This window comes from Diabrotica undecimpunctata, chromosome 3, assembly GCF_040954645.1.
Source record: "Diabrotica undecimpunctata isolate CICGRU chromosome 3, icDiaUnde3, whole genome shotgun sequence".
NCBI classification, from domain to species: domain Eukaryota; kingdom Metazoa; phylum Arthropoda; class Insecta; order Coleoptera; family Chrysomelidae; genus Diabrotica; species Diabrotica undecimpunctata.
In genome coordinates this window covers 76,768,757-76,787,949 of record NC_092805.1, presented here as the reverse complement: position 1 = coordinate 76,787,949, position 19,193 = coordinate 76,768,757, and the positions used below count along the sequence as shown (strand labels likewise).

General features: G+C 31.4%; 1 protein-coding gene and 1 long non-coding RNA gene across 3 annotated transcripts in view; one reads left to right on the top strand and one right to left on the bottom strand.

Annotated features, from left to right (window-relative positions):
- Positions 1-6,088: 6,088 nt before the first annotated feature.
- LOC140436935 (uncharacterized) lies at positions 6,089-7,720 on the bottom strand. Its single transcript, XM_072526097.1, has 4 exons — positions 7,409-7,720; positions 7,005-7,220; positions 6,620-6,767; positions 6,089-6,366 (listed from the first exon to the last, which is right to left on the bottom strand). The coding sequence occupies exons 1-3, from the start codon at positions 7,709-7,711 to the stop codon at positions 6,669-6,671; spliced, it is 618 nt and encodes a 205-aa protein (XP_072382198.1). The 5' UTR covers positions 7,712-7,720; the 3' UTR covers positions 6,089-6,366; positions 6,620-6,668.
- A 9,025-nt stretch (positions 7,721-16,745) lies between these two features.
- Positions 16,746-19,193, top strand: part of LOC140436931 (uncharacterized) — a 3,332-nt gene continuing 884 nt past the window's right edge. The window contains exons 1-4 of one of the 2 annotated variants that reach the window (XR_011950334.1): positions 16,746-16,969; positions 17,396-17,558; positions 18,242-18,421; positions 19,042-19,193. The exon at positions 19,042-19,193 is cut by the window's right edge and continues 884 nt beyond it. This is a non-coding gene — a long non-coding RNA (uncharacterized lncRNA). Of the gene's footprint in view, positions 17,559-18,241; positions 18,422-19,041 lie in introns of both variants that reach the window. The other variant, XR_011950333.1, reaches the window with a different exon arrangement.

Sequence of the window (19,193 nt, the reverse complement as noted above, 5' to 3'; positions counted from 1 at the left end):
GGAATTATAGTAGAGTGTGAAAAAGCTGCTCTTACAGTAGTTGCCACTGTGTCTGATCAAGGATCTACAAATGTAGGAGCCATAAATTATTTAGTAAAATATAATGCCTCCCAAGAGAATACATTAAAAAAAATAAAATTGTATGAAATAAATGGTCACCCAATAGTGCACATATATGATCCTCCACATTTACTAAAAGGCATTAGGAACAATCTTATGACCAAAAAATTGTTTTGGAAAAAAAATAACAATCTTGTAATAGGCGATTGGGCTGACATTGTAATGACCTATGAAATAGATAATGATATCGGAAGATTTAGAGCACTGAACAAAATTCATAAGGGGCACGTTTATGCCAAATACATGAAAAAGATGAAAGTTTCTCATGCCGCTCAAGTTTTCAGCCATACGATGGCATCAATTATGAATCTCTTTTTACGAAAAGGTAAGTTTTACACAGTATACAAGAACAACTAAGTACTAACTTCACATTTATTACTGATTGTGCTGCTTTTAAAAGTATTTAAAAATACTTAATTTTCAGTACTTCACATATTGTTACATACTTTCACTTAAATAGTAAAATTTTAACACAATTTATTTATTTGGATCAATATAAAGTTTAGTTGCCAATGGGTTTTTTCCATCTGATTCAACACATCCAATTGAACTACTTTAACTTGAAAATGTAACTTTAAACAGTCACAATTAAATTTTTTATTAGACGCAGACCATTAAACTGATATTTTCAAGCAGACATAGTTCCATAGGATTTGTTTAATGGGATGGAAATGGCGCATTGAAAATATACTCTATAACTAATAGAAAGGTCCGCACGAGGAAGTTTTATGGAAAAATAACATTACCTTATAAAATGTGGTAGATATTTATAAGGTAATGTTATTTTCCAACATAACTTCCTATTTTGCAGACCCTGGCTAATGTAATTATTTTACAAAATAAATTTTGTTGCATATTGAAAACCATTACTTTTTATTGTGACATGGGAAATAAAACAAACATCATTTTTTAGGTGTATCTTCAAATGATGGCAAATTAGTGCTACAGAGAAATTCTCTCGGAACTGTTTCTGTACTACAGTTTTTTGATTCCCTTTTTGATAGTGTTAATGGACACACATTGTATCCAAGTGCAGGGAAAAAACTGAAATGTGCTGTCAAAGAAGGAAGTGGGCATATCAATTTTTGGAATACGGCCAAGCAGCATCTCAGTAAGATGCATTTTTTAAATAAAAAAAACCAACTTGTTAGGGTACCTTCCCTACATAACTGGGAGGTGACAATTAATGGACTGGAACATCTAAGCCACTATCTGAGAGTAAAGCACGAAATTTCCTTTTATAGACCAAGAGATGTTAATCAGGACCCCCTGGAAAATTTCTTTGGGCAAGTTCGACAGCACGGAGGGAGGAATGTTAACCCTACCGTGCAAAATTTTAAAAACCATTTTAAAACATTGTTGGTCAACAATATGGTTAACCGGCATTCATTGTCTTCCAATTGTGAAAGGGATGGATCAACAGCGGAGTCTTTGATCAATGGTGTGAGACATTTAGTAACACAGGGTGTGGAAGAGGAATGTAATGAAGAAAACCTCAATATTACCGAATTTGAGTTTTTGGTTTTCACCTACCATGAATCTAATTACTTGGATAAGTTCTGAAGCTATTTTCTTGTGGCATTTTAAATTAATTACTATTTAACTGGGAATAAGCCACAATTAAAGGTTAAAATACGTTTATTGACGTTTCAATTTCCACTTCGGAAATCGTTCTCAAAATACAAACATTAGTAAATTAAACAAATTTTGTTTTTGTTACTTAGTGAAAAATTCTTCTAATAATTTAATTTTATCTGACTCATCTATATTGACAATTCAGACATACATTATACATTTTAAAGTAGACGACTTTAAAATGATATTGCCAATATTGTTGAGTTGCGTTCCTGGGACGACTTTACTTATAAGATAGTTCATTCGATTACATGAAATCAACTTTAACTTGAGAATATCCGTCAGAAAAGATCATAACATGTAATTCGTCTTTAAAAAGACAAATACATGCCATGATGACTGTAAAATTCTCCTGTTAGTGATTCCATAGTAAATTATGAGGGAAAAACCAGGAAAAAAACCTCATAATACTATCCCGACATGGTAAGTATTTGATCTTGCATTTATTTTACCTTCAATAAATACCAAATTCCGATTTTATATGTTTGTTATTTAAAAAATATAAATGATGTATTCTCCATATGTTACTGACTTACCAATACTGGTATTTTCTTTTTAATAACTTCCTCTTTCAATATGGGTTCTTCTTTATCGTTTATATCATTTAGGAATGTGTCCAACAACTCTGATCCATGAGGCCATATTGAGAATACATCATCTACATATCTCCACCATACTGAGGGTTTTAAATTTTGTTTAGAAATAATATTTGTTTCAAAATCTTCCATAAATATATCAGCTAATAATGGAGATAAACTAGAGCCCATTGCTAGTCCAAAACTTTGTTTATAGAATTCATTATTTAGTTGAAAATATGTATTATCAGTACATACTGTTATTAACTCCATTATAGCTGATATATTTAGTCTTGTTCTAGTTGCCAATGTATCATCACTCTCTAATTTTGTCTTGACTATATTTAAAGTCTTATCTAATGGCACATTCGTAAATAAACTATTTATGTCAAAACTTACTAAAGTATTATTTGAATTAAATTCAATATTTGATAATTTATTTAAAAAATGTTGTGTATTTTTTATAAATGTGTCATTTTTATTTGCAATTGGTTTTAAAATATTTAATAAAAATTTTTGATAGTTCACTACAAGGAGAATTCATGGTACTACAAATATTGAAAGAGGAAGTTATTAAAAAGAAAATACCAGTATTGGTAAGTCAGTAACATATGGAGAATACATCATTTATATTTTTTAAATAACAAACATATAAAATCGGAATTTGGTATTTATTGAAGGTAAAATAAATGCAAGATCAAATACTTACCATGTCAGGATAGTATTATGAGGTTTTTTTCCTGGTTTTTCCCTCATAATTTACTATGGAATCACTAACAGGAGAATTTTACTGTCATCATGGCATGTATTTGTATTTTTAAAGACGAATTACATGTTATGATCTTTTCTGACGGATATTCTCAAGTTAAAGTTGATTTCATGTAATCGAATGAACTATCTTATAAGTAAAGTCGTCCCAGGAACGCAACTCAACAATATTGGCAATATCATTTTAAAGTCGTCTACTTTAAAATGTATAATGTATGTCTGAATTGTCAATATAGATGAGTCAGATAAAATTAAATTATTAGAAGAATTTTTCACTAAGTAACAAAAACAAAATTTGTTTAATTTACTAATGTTTGTATTTTGAGAACGATTTCCGAAGTGGAAATTGAAACGTCAATAAACGTATTTTAACCTTTAATTGTGGCTTATTCCCAGTTAAATAGTAATTTACTTGGATAAGGCTGCATTAGGACATGTGTGTGGTTTTTTGATAAAAAAGTTTAAGAATACTTTGTCAGATTGTACCATTTGCCGTTATAATTTTATTGCAAAGGAAAAACTGCCTATATGGCATGATATAACAAGTATAAAAGAGTATGAAGGGTCTTCTGATAAATTAATGTACTGCTCTGAAAAGTTTATAACGGGCCTTAGTCAAATTCAGACAATTATAAAGGAAATTTTACCTACATTTTGTTATAAAAAAAATTTAATTTCCATGATACAAGTTTTCATTAAAAAACAAGTGCAATTTAAGTTTGAGAGTTGTGAACACTTGCAAACATTACTAAATGCACTCATTGATAAATTTATTTCATTTCTTGCCTTTAATTGGGCTGAAGGGATAAATAAAGTTTTGAGTGGAAAGGGCGAATCCAATGTAGACCCAATATATCGTAATGCAATGAAATATTACAGTGATAGGGTAAAAAGAAAAAATATTACTTAATAAAAAAACATTGCGTGTTTTATTTCATACCTGAGTCCTTATGTATAAGTGGAACAAAATCGTTTTTATTTTTGAATATTTATATCAAAGCGCATTTCAAACAATTTGCCTTTAGTCTGTTGTTTCACAGATCAAAACCAACTACAGATAGATTAACGGCATGGACAATTGTACATGCCTTTCAATATTTTAATACCTACATTAAAATTTGGTTAGGTACTCTTTTTTTTCACCGAAGAATACCTCTTAGAGATATTCTTTGAGAAGATAAGCGAAGTGCAAAATACACGACGACAAGAGATCAATTTAGATTTGCTTTACAGATTCTGAAACTAAACAGTTTTAGAGTGGGTTTTGCAGTATAAGGTCCGCTTGCCATTATGCTAATTTCAGTACTGAATTTAGCACTAAAAATATTAGTTAGTTGCTCGAGTCGATTTAGTATGAAAAATGTATGTTTGTGTTTGCAACTATCTTAATTTTAATTAGCCTGTAAGCATGCGCTCTACCAATTTTGTATTGACAGTCTAACCTACCTAAAGTTTGTTTTGGTTGTATAATTAGAGTAAAAAAACAAACAGGTAAATAATGATGGTAAAAAAGAAGCTAAAATTATGTGCAGCAGCTGTATTTAATTGTAATAATGATGCTAGCAATTAAGAAAAAAAATCATACACTTCTTAAAAAAAGCGCATATGGAGAAAAAAATGGATCGAGAGAAGAGGGTTGGGCAAAGGAATATTAAATATGTTGAATGAAGAATTATTAGTAGAAGACCCTTTGACATATAAAAACTTTTTACGAATGAATAATACTGTGTTTATAAAATTATTAGGACTAGTTGAGAATAAGATAAAAAAACAGGATACGCAATTTAGAGAAAGTATTTCAGCAAGATGCAGGTTTGTATAGTATTGTATTTAGATAGATGTATAAATTTGATGCCTCGTTTTTTGTTTAGGTTGGAAACTACATTAAGATTTTTAGCAACTGGGCAAACCTTTAGATCATTAATGTATTCAACTCGTATACATGAAAGTAGCATTTCTAGGTTTGTACCTGAAGTTTGTGAAGCTATATATACCAGTCTAAAGGAAATATATTTGAAGGTAAATATGTATGAGATAAAATTATGAAAACTAACTAACATTATTTTTAGACCCCAACATCTTCTAGAGAGTGGTTAAATGTTGCTAAAGGGTTTCAAGAAATGTGGCAGTTTCCCAACTGTATTGGTGCTTTGGATGGAAAACATGTAATGTTTAAACCTCCGATATCTGCTGGTTCATATTATTACAATTATAAAGGGAATCACTCAATAGTTCTATTAGCCATGTGTGATTCAGCTTATAAATTCACTTACTATAATGTAGGAATAAATGGCCGCATAAGTGATGGTGGTGTTTTCCGAGAAAGTAATCTGTGTGGAGCACTAGAAAATAACTCTTTAAATTTACCCCCAAATCAGGCTTTACCCAGTCGTACATCAAAAATTCCATTTGTATTAATTGCAGATGATGCATTTCCGTTAACCAGTCGAATTATGAAACCTTATCCTAATAGGGGATTGTCAGAATCTGAAAAAATATTTAATTATCGACTCTCTAGAGCCCGTCGAATGATTGAAAGCTCATTTGGAATCTTAGCTAACAGATTTAGAGTATTGCTTAATCCAATAAATTTAAATGCAGATAAAGTAGAAAAAATAATATTGGCTTGCTTAGCGTTGCATAATTTATTAGTTTCAGAAAATTTTAAAACATATATAGAACAAGATGAATCACAGGTTGTGTTTTCAAATAGATTAAGTAATCAAGCAGGTAATCGTTCGACAGCTAGAGCTCATAATATAAGAAATGAATTTAAAGAGTATTTCAACAGTGACAGTGGTTCAGTTGACTGGCAAAATGCTGCCATACAGAGATGTAACATGTAAAAAATGTATATTATTATTAATAAATGAGTAACTTGAAATTTAAATAAAACGAAACATACATAATTATGAATTTTTATTTTTTAAAATTTTTTTTTCTGGCATCCCAAATAATGTTTGTTATTTTTTCTTGAGTCTTTAATAGTGTCTCTTCATCAGACACCAAAAACTCTAATTGACTCTCTACAAATTCTGCAAATATTTTTAAATTTGATTTTGCAGGAAGAGTCTCCACAGGTTTTGGTTGCTCTTCATTGGCCAGAGCATTTGTTAAAGATGACAAAACATCAGCCGCTTTATTCAAAAAAATCCCCTCATCGTCAGGTTTATTTCTTTTTTTTTAGCCTCTTTCTAATAATATCTCCTCCAGAGGTGGAATTGTCTCTTAATGAAGGGGTAGGCACATTCTGTGATGCAGAAGGACTCTGTAAAATCAACCATATCAATAAATGATTAATATGTTAATAAATAAATAAGAAGTTATTTATATTTGTATTCATATTTTGACAAGCTTCCGATTTAGAAGTTAAAACGTTAGTAAAAAAAGACTTTTCAGCTTATGTGATTTTAATTCCCAATAAATTTTTTGACACTATTATCTCCTCAAACTAAAATTCTTCATAATTATTTTCCAATTAAAAAATTTCAAAAAAAAAATTGATAAAAGTTTATACTCACAATACAATAATCATGAAAATTTTCATTTTCAATCCCCTCATCGTCAGGTTTATTTCTTTTTTTTTAGACTCTTTCTAATAATATCTCCTCCAGAGGGGGTGCTGTCTCTTAACGAAGGGGTAGGCAGATTCTGTGATGTAGAAGGACTCTGTAAAATCAACCATATCAATAAATGATTAATATGATAATAAATAAATAAGTTATTTGTATTGATATTTTGACAAGCTTCTGATTTAGAAGTTAAAACATTAGTAAAAAAAGACTTTTCAGCTTATGTGATTTTAATTCCCAATAAATTTTTTGACACTATTATCTCCTCAAACTAAAATTCCTCATAATTATTTTCCAATTAAAAAATTTCAAGAAAATTGATAAATATACTCACAATACAATAATCATAATTTTGAAAATTTTCAATCTCCTCTTCCTGATTCTGACTACTTATCAAATGTATTTCATTTTCTTGAACATAATCCATGGTAGCATTTTCATTGGCTGGTAGGATTGTTAAAGCCGAAAGGCTGTCCTGTGAGCACCTAGGTATGCAATGCTCCGCTACGAATAATATTTTTTCGTAATACCATAGCGTAGGTTTGTCAATCTAATAAAATAAAATAATTATAGAGCAACTATTAGGCTTTATAAAAAACATTACTTATGCTACTTTTTTGATGTCTATTTGTTTGTGTACGCGACTTATCGTAATGGTTTCAGTGTTAACAAAATTCTAATCAAATTAGCCCAACAAATAGACATAAAAAGCCATAATGTAATAGAAATATTACTTACATCATCGCTACCAGCTCCGCTTTTTATAGATGATAAATATCTTCTATGCTGTTGTAAAAAGTTAGTTCTTAAATTGTTAAACTTGGCTTTTATCTCTGCCACACTTACATCTACACCGAGTTTATACAATTCCGCCTTTATTTCTTCCAAAGCTTTTACTCTCGCATTCCTATTTTTATACAATGAATGCTTTGGCACATATAAACAAGGATTTGCTTTATATAGTTCGATTAAATTTTCTATTTGCTTCTGACTCCACATATTTAAAAACAAAGCATAAACATAGAAACATACGTATAACATAACCTCAGTTTAAGTTCTTCTTCTTCTTCTTCTTCTTTTTTTGGGCTATGTTCTAGACAATTTACCCAGTTTACTTCGAGGGTAGACACTTTTTGTCTTGCTTCAGCAATCAGTGTCTACCTACACTTATATTCTTCCTTTGTTTGTTTAAGGTTATTCTACATGTATACTTGTGCTGGTTTTTTTTTCTTCACAGGCTAAAATATTAGTAATATAACACAACAAAGGTATAAACTTTTCTCGCTCGGGGGTAGCGTCCAAGCTTTGCACACACCAGAAATGCTACTTTATAATTTAATATTAAAGGTAGAAATAAAGTTGCATAAGGTGTTGATTGTATTTTCATTAATATTTGTGAGAATTGTACAAATATTTATGGGGGTGGGAAGTTTAGTTTTAGCTAATTCGGCATAAAAGTCAAAGTGTGGGTTTTGATTTAAGTGACATTCTAATAAAATATGGTTTAAGCCTCCCACTTGGCCACATTCGCAATAAGGATCATCTTTGACTCCAATTCTGAATAGATGAAGAGGGGATGAGCAATGGCCCGTTCTCATACGGATGATTGTAGTTAAATGTCTCCTACTGATATATGCGAATTTATTGAACCATGGTAGTGTGTGGATTCGTTTATTAATTTTGGCATAGAATGAATTGCTTGTGCCATATCCTTCGTACCATTCAGCTGCCCAATTAGACCAAATCTCTCTTTTCAAGTTGGGTGTGAAATTTGAAAACTCTAGCTTGATATTCATGGGAATATTCAGGGAACGACCTATATTGGCAAGTTGGTCGGCCTTGTAGTTTCCAGTGATACCAGTGTGTCCTGGGATCCATGCTAGTAAGATTTTGATACTATTGTTCTTTGCTAGGATAATTCCTCTTTTCGTTAAATACGATATATGTTCTGTATCTTTAGAAAACCCTGTTTTTTTAATTTTTTGTAGTGCACTTTTGGAGTCAGAAAAGATAATGGCTTCTGTGATATTTTGTTCCCGTATAATTTGGACTGCATGATTGATCGCAGTAACCTCTGCTGTACATATTTGGGTATGATTGGGTAGTTTAGATGAAAATGAATAGTTTATATCTGGGGAAAAAACACCAAATCCCGCATTTCCCATTGTGTCCGTTGAGCCATCTGTAAAGAATTTTTTGTATGAATGGAATTTTTTAACTAAGTTCACAAAATTCATAAGATTGAATTCATTTTTTGTAATATTTTCATTCAGAATTCCTAATGGTTGAAGTTGTAGTTCCAAGTCATATTCATGGCAAGGAAGAAGTTTACTGGAATATAGGTTCTGCAAATAAGGTTGGATTTTTCTGATAGTTGCTATCAATATGGGTTTTTCCTTATTTCTCCAGTATTTATTGTCCATATTACAAAGTGCTTCTAATTCAATGATTGATTGAATGACAGGGTTGTTTTTAATGCTTAGGTTTTTTAGCAAAAATTTTGTGGTGAGCCATTCTCTTCTGTATTTTAATGGCAGTTCTCCAGACTCTGATAACAAGGCTTGGATTGGAGTTGACTTCATGCATCCTGTGATAATCCGAATACTTTGGTAGTGCATATGATCTAGTTTCTTCAATATATATTTAGGGCACGTAGATAGGAATTGACCCCCATAGTTTAAATGACTTAGGATAAGTGCTTCATGGATCAGTTTTAATATTTTTGGGTCACTGCCCCACCATGTTCCACACAAGGCACGCATTACATTCAGTGCTTTACCTATTTTGACTTCCAGCTGGTTAATGTGTGCTTTCCATTTAAGGTTCTTCTGTAAAACCATTCCTAGGTATTTAATTTTATCTACCCACTCTATATGCTGACTCTTATAACTGATATTTCCAGGCATTATTTTGGTATTACCCCTTGTAAACAAGATAGCTTTAGATTTGCCCACAGAGATGTTCAAATTATGATTGTCCAGCCAGGCTTCAAGATTGACTAAATATTTGTTTAATTTTGATATCATATTTTTAACATTCACTCCCTTGATTAGAATTACAAAATCGTCAGCATACTGTATGACTTTAGCATTTTTGGGGAACACTTCGTGTATTGAGTAGGTATATATGTTAAATAGCATTGGACTTAATGGTGATCCTTGTGTGAGTCCAGTGCTAGTGGTATTTGGGCCCTGTACTAACCCTGAGTTATCTTTGACAAACAGTTCTCTGCATTTTAAAAAGTCATATATGAGGTTAGCTAAATCATGTGGTATATCCAAATGTATTAATGTAGAGTACAGTTTGTCAATATTAACATTATCATATGCTGAATGGATATCCAAGAATATTCCTATTGTACATTCATTATTACTAAATGATTTTTGGATTTCAGATGTCAAAAAGGATAGACATTCTAAACATCCTTTACCCCTTCTAAAACCTAGCTGCAATGGTCTGAGGATTCCCTTATTTTCTATACGCCATTCCAACCTATTTTTGATCATTGATTCTAAAACTTTACCTACACAAGAGGTGAGGGCAATAGGCCTATAGTTAGTTGCAATGAGTTTATCTTTCATAGGTTTTAGGATTGGAATTATTAATGACTGTTTCCATTCAATCGGAATGGTCCCTGTACTTAAGCATTTGTTAAAAATTTGTAATAATAGTAATGATCCTGAATGAGGTAGATTTCTAATCATAGAGTATGAAATTAAGTCAAGTCCCGTAGCAGATTCCTTTTTAGAATTGATTATGAATTTGTATTCATTAAAGGTAAAAGGGGAACTTGTATTGCTAGTTTGTATACTTTGTTGATGTAAATGTATACTGGGAGGAGCCAAGGAATTCAGTATCTCTTGTGCCATATTAGGATCAGGAAGGGAGTTAATTGGGCTATTACCATATCCAGCTATTTTCCTAACTTTATCCCATATTGTCTTGATTGGCGAGTTTCTATTAAGACCTTCTGCAAATTTCCTAAAATTATTCTTTCTTTTTTCTTTAAGGAATCTTCTAGCTATAGCACATTTGTTTTTTACTATTAAATAATTTTGTAAGTTGGGTGTTGATTGGAATTGCTTTGTTGCCTTAATTCTGTCTTTAATGACTTCAGCGCAAGATTCGTCCCACCATGGGATATGATACTGTTTATTAACATTTGATTTGTACAATGGGATGGACAACTGTGCAGCTTCATTTATTAGATCTGCAAATGATCGGTAGTTCTCCCCTGGAAATGATGTAAATGATGACTCTAATACTGAGGTATATTGGTTCCAATTAGCTTTTTTGAAGTTTCTGTTATTCCTTGGTGGCATGTGGATGGTAATGTTTTGGACACCAATTTTGCACATTGTGGGTAGGTGATCACTAAATCCTAGGTCAGGAATTATTTGCCATGATGATCTGGTAGCAATATTCTTAGATGTTATTGTTAGATCCACAGCTGATGATCTTTTTGGAGGTGGTGCTATTCTGGTATATGAACCATCATTTAAAAAAACTAGTTCCAGCTCATCTAATGTTTGGAAGATGTTTCTCCCATTGGAATTATTACAAGGGCTACCCCAAGCCTCATGCTTGGCGTTCAGGTCTCCCATTATTATTACTGGTTTGTTGATTTCCTGGATCAGTTTTATCCATTTTTGTTTAGATATGGTATTTGCATTAGGGAAATAGGCATTAAGTAGGTTAATTTGGAATTTAGGTAGGAAGATTGCTTGCAGTTGAGAGTTGTTATTAAATTTATTACATACAGATATTTCATAAAATTCTACTTCATTCCTAATAAGGATGGCTATACCACCATATGAATCATCTCTATCATCTCTAATTACTTGATAGCCCTTGCATCTGATTATATGGTTATTATTTAACCATGTTTCATTTAGCAATAATATGTCAGGATTGTATTCTTTGATAATTATTTTTAAGTTATCCACATTAGCATTATATGATCTCATATTCCATTGTATTATAGTCAAAGGAGTGAAAGCTTTATTTTTTATTTTTATTTTGGGCTTAGTATTCTGAAGCATCAGATACTGTCCCATCTTCCATTAACTCATAGGTTATGTTATTTGTTGAGCTGCTTTTAATTGTTTTATATTGTGATACATTAGATGAGTTAGGGTATAAGTTTCTTAGCAAGTTGTTTACAAAAGATAGTACCATCTCTTTATGTTGTGGTGGTAGTAATGACATTGCATGGGAGATTCCATGTTCAGTTTCCTTATTTGCACTGTATCCTTTTGATGTTGATGGCATTGATTGAGAATTTGTTGCCCAGTTCAATCTTCCCTCCGGATTAATTAATTGAGCACTATGTTGTTTTTTGTCATATCCTGTCATGTTTGGTTTCCTTCTTTTGGTGGGTTGAGATTTGACGATTTGGTTATATTTTGGTATACTTGTGTCATTCTTTATGGCTTCTATTCTTCTTTCTGTGATATCTATTATATTATTAGGCTTGGATTCTGTATGCAAGACAGGAAAATTCTCTTTGTTCAAAGAGTATTCCCTGTTTTCATTTTTCGGTATTTGCATGTTTGCTTCATAATATGAGCTGTTAGAGAAAGACATTAGGGCTTTTATTTCTTTTTGCCTTTGGAATTCTTTACATTTTTTATCTTTAGAGATATGATCATGATTTTTACAGTGTATGCAGTATGTTTCACAATTCGAGGCTTCCCCGTGTTGGTTTTTCCCACAGTTCTGGCACTTTGGGTTCCCTCTACATTGATTATTACTGTGACCATATAACAGGCAGTTTCCACACATTAGGACTGGGCTGACATATGGAATAACCCTCATGGGTAATCCATACACAAGCACCTCCCTGGGCAGTGCTTTTCCTGTAAATGTTACGCATATGGTGGTTGTTGGTACATAGTTTTGTTCTTTTCCCTCTTCGATAATTCTCCTATTTAGTCTTTTTATGTCAATTACTTTACAGGATACTAATTTTGTTTCGATTGCATTTTTAATTTCTACTTCAGATATTTCTTTACATATGTTCCTTATTATACCCTTACATGTGACATTGTGATTTGGGATAAAGACATCATATTGTAAACTTTCCCATCTCTTATCATTCACAAATAGATTTGCCGATTTAAAATCTTTAAAAACAACACCTAACCGGTTTTTCCCTTTACGGTTAAATTTAATAATTTGCTGTAGGTTTAGGTTAAATATTGTTTTAGCAATACTTAAGATGTGAAAATTCCCTATATTTTTGTCTTTTCCCTGTACATATACTTCGAAAGGACCGGAATCATATATATTATATTGGTTATTAATTTTTTTTCCACTTAAATCAGGCGGGGGGTCAGGAGGTTTATCAGGATCGAGGTTAGTGTTAGTGGTCTCCATTTTCGGCTGGAGGAACCGTGTCGTGTATTTTATTACTATTAAGTATGTATGCGGTAGGATCGGGTAACAAACAAAGGATTATTAGTAATAGCCTTATTATCTATATATATCAAAGGAGAAACTTTGAAATGCGTCTATACACTTTGACAGTTGTTTGACGTTTTCTCAGTTTAAGTTAATATTGGATCATTTTTAGTACAAGAAAATGGACAGTGGAAGTGTGACGTCACAACTGTCAATTACTTTCCAAACAAAAGTTGAAATGTCCAATCTCAAGACTTTTTAATTTCTATAATGTTAACATTTTGCTTCCTCTGCTGCTTTTTCTTTTAAGTAGTGTTTTTTACGATAATACCATCATAATTCAGTGTTCTATTTATATGAAATATAGTTTAAAAGTTTAAATTAAAGACATTCTAACCTTACTTTATTGATACATGCATTTTATTGCTATTTTTATAAAACAACATGCTTTATTATTTACACAACCTTGTAAAATTGTTGTAGTAACTATTAGAATACTTAGATATTGCAAAAAGCGGAAAGACTCTGTAAAAAAAATGAAAAAATAACGAAAAATACAAATTATCCACACTAAACAAGGTTTGTTTGGAAAGTGAAACTGACATATGTCAATAAAATTTACGTCATCACTTCCACGGTCCATTAGAACATGTTCTAATTTTTAGTACTGAATCGGCGCGCGCACCTATTTTGTAGATACAATATTTTTAGTGCTAAATTCAGTACTGAATTTAGCATAATGGCAAGCGGACCTAAGAGACGATTTTTGTTTTATATGCTCTTTGTGAAATTTTAATTTCTGTATGAGCCACTCTAGTAAACTGATTAGTTTCAGTAGTTTCAGAGTCTGTAAAGCAAATCTAAATCGATCTCTTGTCGTCGTGTATTTTGCACTTCGACTGTTCGACTATCTTCTTTTACATGGCGTTGTCGGCCTACAGGCACGTTTGATTCGCGAGAATCATTTAAATGTTGGTGATTTGGTTTCCGTATTTTGTCTGTCTGCATAGTTCGTCTGAAGAGCGATAGATTCCGAAACGGCTGTAACGAAATGGCAGATGGACAAAATATAAATCAAACTACCAATATGCCTTTATCTAAAGACTATCTAGTTTTTGCTTTTGCTTACAAATTTTAAAACCGGTTTCTATGATTCCTACTCTCATAGCATATTAATTTAATATTGTGTATTAATTACTAAATGTTTTGAGTTTGATTAAATGAAAATTATTGGTCTAATCTAATGTCTCTAAAAACTTTCAGAACTAATTTGTCACATTTATTCTAATATATAAACAGGATTAGAGTTCTCTCTGTTGATCTATTCTTGAGCATTATTAGCTTTAGTATTAGTAAATATAAAGACAATAAATCAGGTATACTATGAATAATCGTTTAGAGGCGTAAGTTGGTTGAATACCCTATATATGAAATGAACGTTAGGACGAAATTCAAAATTTCCCGCGCTTTATAGCAATTCAATTTTCGCGCGTTTACAATACTACCAACTACACAAGGCGTTTGTCAATTAGCAAGCTCACCAACACGATAAAAATATTGATTAGTACCAGAACACTCCAACGTGGCGCTGATTATCACAACATTTTTTGTACAGAAGTAGGTTATCTATGTCCAAGGTTAGTAGATGTTAAGTAGGTTGTCTCGTAACTATGTGGGCGAAGTGAGGGGAAGGCAGAATGCTTACGTCACTCATACGACAAAGTCAAATTTGACAGTTGTCTGCACGTCTGAGTTTAAGTTCACGTTTGTTGTTGTCTCTATTCTATAGTATCATTAGTTCGTTTATTTGTTTAGTTGTTGTTTAGTTTTTATTTTTAAGTATAGGTATAAGGACAATATTATTTATAGAGACTTATTATTTAGTTATTTGTGTACATAAACACTTGTGAAGTGTGTTTTCGTAGCCGTGATATAAAGGTTTGTCATAACAATTATATGTAGTTTTGTACGTTATAATAATGATATATTTTTTAGATGAGATAAGTATATATAGTTTGAAGATTTGTGCTTGAAGGACTAATCATTTTTTGTATTTTAATCTAATAATAAATTATTTATATTACCTATTGGTTTTTTTTTGCCTACCACTAGATATGATAAAAATGCTGTAAATTCCAGGAAAAAAATAATAAGTAAGTTCCTACATATTTAGTATTTTTGCTTTTGAACTTTTTCTACTGTTTTTTTGGGTTTTTGTGCGAAATAAACTGTTATCTCCATTTAAAACACACAATATTATCACTATAATCAATTCTATTTTTTGTCATCAGACTATTGATTTTAGAAAAAAAAATTGATATAATTACTAATATTAGAACCACTTAACATCCCTATACCCAAGAAAATCCCAAAATATATTGCAAAACCTAAGTTTTTGAACCTTATATTAGCATTGAAGCTTATGGCAATTTTAAAAGTGTCGTATGGGTGACGTATTCCCGCCTTTAAAAAGCGAGCATTTGATTGGTCTATAGTTACGAGACAACCTACTTAAATATCTACTAACCTTGATCTATGTCACTATTTTTGTTTTGGTATTAAACTCCATTCGCTTAGCTCGGACAAATTTTGACAGATTCATTGTCGGAAACCTACAACACAACAATTCCTACTTCTCAGTATTAATAGCTCAAGTATCCTGCTATTACAGACTTCTTTCTTTAAAAAAAGAAGAATTATTCTAAATAGTCGAAGTGTATACTAAACCCATCAAATTTTGGGTAGTATATATTTAAAAAATATATATTTAGTTGTTATAATTTAACATAACTATTTATTATATGGTGCAGATAAATAAATATTGATTGTCGGAAATTTGCAAAGTTCTATTTTATTTACTATTTAGTTTGTTTACTATTAATATTGGCTATGAGTACGGGTGCTTGGTTGTATAGTAATTTCCAGCCACTTTTAGTCTGTCAAAAAGTAACTAACTTCGCAAAAAAATAATTACTAAATTCACTAGACAGTTCGGACTGGGATTAGCGAACCGAGTTTATCAAAGAATATGCGTCTACAGTCCATCTAATTTACTTACTGTTGCAAGTCATTATCATTGGTCAGGTTGCAGGTCACAATGGGGAACTTGCATAAAAATTAAATTCCAGAAATATTACTGATAAACGTTATTTATTACTGTTAAGAGAACCCCAGTTTACAAAAAAACTCATATTTTATTATTATGAAATAAATATAAGCAATTAAAAACTGGAGAATTTAAATGATTCTTTCAACGGGCGGAATCTGTTGTGACGTCATACCGCTCGTTGGTCATCCCTATAAACGGGTAAAAACGATAAGTATTGCAACTGCAACGGTATTGGGTATTGCCTAATCTTCTTCTTACCAATGGATGGAAAACTTGAAGCCTTCGAGATGTGGCTATACAGGCGAATTCTAAGGATATCATGGACAGACAAGATAACCAACGAGACCGTATTACGAAGAGTGGGCAAAGAAAGAGAGGTGATGTATACCATTAAAAGGAGAAAGTTGGAATATCTCGGACATATAATGAGAAACAGCACTAAATACAGATTACTGAAGGTAATCCTACAGGGTAAAGTATTCGGAAAGCGAGGAATTGGGAGAAGGAGAATATCATGGTTGAAGAACCTGAGGAAATGGTTCTCCACAACAACAACGAATCTATTTAAAGCATCAGTCAATAAAATAATTATAGCCAGAATGATTGCCAATATTCGGAACGAATAGGCACTGAAAGAAGAAGAAGATGGATGGGATGGGTATGGACAGTGGAAGTGTGACGTCACAACTGTCAATTACTTTCCAAACAAAAGTTGAAATGTCCAATCTCAAGACTTTTTAATTTCTATAAAGTTAATATTTTGCTTCCTCTGCTGCTTTTTCTTTTAAGTATAGTGTTTTTACGATAATACCATCATAATTCAGTGTTCCATTTTTATGAAATATAGTTTAAAAGTTTAAATTAAAGACATTCTAACCTTACTTTATTGATACATGCATTTTATTGCTATTTTTATAAAACAGCATGCTTTATTATTTACACAACCTTGTAAAATTGTTGTAGTAACTATTAGAATACTTAGATATTGCAAAAAGCGGAAAGATTCTGTAAAAAAATGAAAAAATAACGAAAAATACAAATTATCCACACTAAACAAGGTTTGTTTGGAAAGTGAAACTGACAGATGTCAATAAAATCGCATTTTATGCACATGACAATGGATTTGATAACGTACCATTGTATCAAACAATATAGACGCTTATAAGCGTCTATATTCTTTGATTGTATTATAGCCTGTTTTAATACTGTTAAAGGTTTTAAGTGTGTGTAAAATAATTTTTTTAAAATGACTGACGCTGGGTTTTTAAAGGGACAGTCTGACAATTTACCCTTAGTGGATATATTTATGGTGGAGACTTACATTAAAAACAGCGAAAGTTTTTCTCTTGCTGAAGTTCGAGGTGTTAAAACTAACAGGTAGGATATAAACCATACTTAATAGTTTTACGTATAATATAAATCGATAAAAGTATTTTTCATACAAGTTAAAACTTATTAAAGTTACGAGGAAAGAAAGAGAATGCAAAATTTTGACGCCTGTCAAAATTTTCGATGTACTGTATATGTAATCATTTTTTCGATACCTGAGAAAACTAATAAGTATTTTTGAAAAATTTAAACGCAGAATGAAAGAATACTTTATTATCGAGGGCCGAAAGTCCCTTAGAATGAATCAAAAGTTTCTTTTTAATGAGATATTTGAAATTAAAAATCACACTAAATTTTTTCTTTATTAAAATATTATTTATTATTATTAACTTATTAAAATAAACATTATAGAAGTTTTCAGGGACTCTCGGCACTCGGTAATAACGTAATCTTTCATTCTGCGTTTAAATTTTTCAAAAATACTTATTAATTTTCTCAGGATTAGAAAAAAATGAATGCATGTAAAACACATTTGTGCGAAATTTTGTGCCTACGCCCTTAAAGTATAATCATTATAATACGTTATGTGAATAATATATGGATAATGTGAATAATATGAAGTGTAAATGACAATATATTTTTAGTTACTTGAAATGAAAATATTAGGCACAAAAATATTTACATCTACTTACATAGGTACCTAGTTGTTAAATATTTCTACTTATTTACAGATCCGCTAGGCCTTCTTATGGGGACTCTGCTGTTGGATGGGTGCAAGTTCGAAGAGATAAAAATGTATGCACAGTTAAAGCTAAAGTGACACCTGAACACAATGTGAGGAAAACACAATATGCTGTAACTTGCAATATTGATGAGGAATATTCAGTGCCATGACTGTGCTGCCTCTTCAGGTAAATATTTTTAAAATGATAAAAAATGTACTAGGTAAATATCAGATTAGTTTTAGTCATGCATAGGTATATTGAGATTCTAGGATTGTAAGACTAAAAAAATGTTTTATATGTCTTTGATGCTATTTAAAAACTGTTTATGTTTATGGAATGTCTTCTTTACATGCCATCTCCGCGATTAAGGTTGGCCATCATCATTGCCTATTCTAACTTTTGGCACTATACAGCCCAAAAGAGTTCATTTGAGCTGCATCCAATCCATTCTTTGAGATTTCTCAGCCAGGACAATTTTTTTCTACCTATGCTGCGTCTTCCTTGAATTTTTCCCCACATTATTAATTTTAGGAGTTCGTATCTATCACCACCTGCTGTTATAAGTATGACCCAAGTATTGCAGTTTTCTTATTTTGGTGGAATCCAGTATCTCCCTGCTTGATCTCTATTTTTCTTAGTGCTTCTTCATAGGTTATTCTGTCTATCCAGGAAATTCTTCAATATGTCCACATTTTAAATGCTTCCAATCTAATTGTAATATGGAACGTAAAGGATAGCAAATACATACTATGAAATGATATTAACTTTGGGTATAATTTATAAGTATAGCATTTACTTTGTTTTAGGTGGGTATAAGCATTCCATAGCACTCTTGATGTGGCTTCACAGAAGGAGTGAAGAACCTTCTCCAACTGAAGTTGCTTGTTACTGGGCAGAGTAAACTTTCCAAAGTTGGAACTTCAGTTAAATACCTAACTTTGAAGGATTTTGGAGCACA

Coding starts and splice junctions, on each gene's coding strand:
- LOC140436935 (XM_072526097.1), bottom strand. CDS start 7,711: ATGTTATACGTATGTTTCTATGTTTATGCTTTGTTTTTAAATATGTGG. Junction 7,221..7,408: donor GCGGAGCTGGTAGCGATGAT/GTAAGTAATATT, acceptor TTATTTTATTAG/ATTGACAAACCTACGCTATG. Junction 6,768..7,004: donor AAAATTATGATTATTGTATT/GTGAGTATATTT, acceptor TTGATTTTACAG/AGTCCTTCTACATCACAGAA.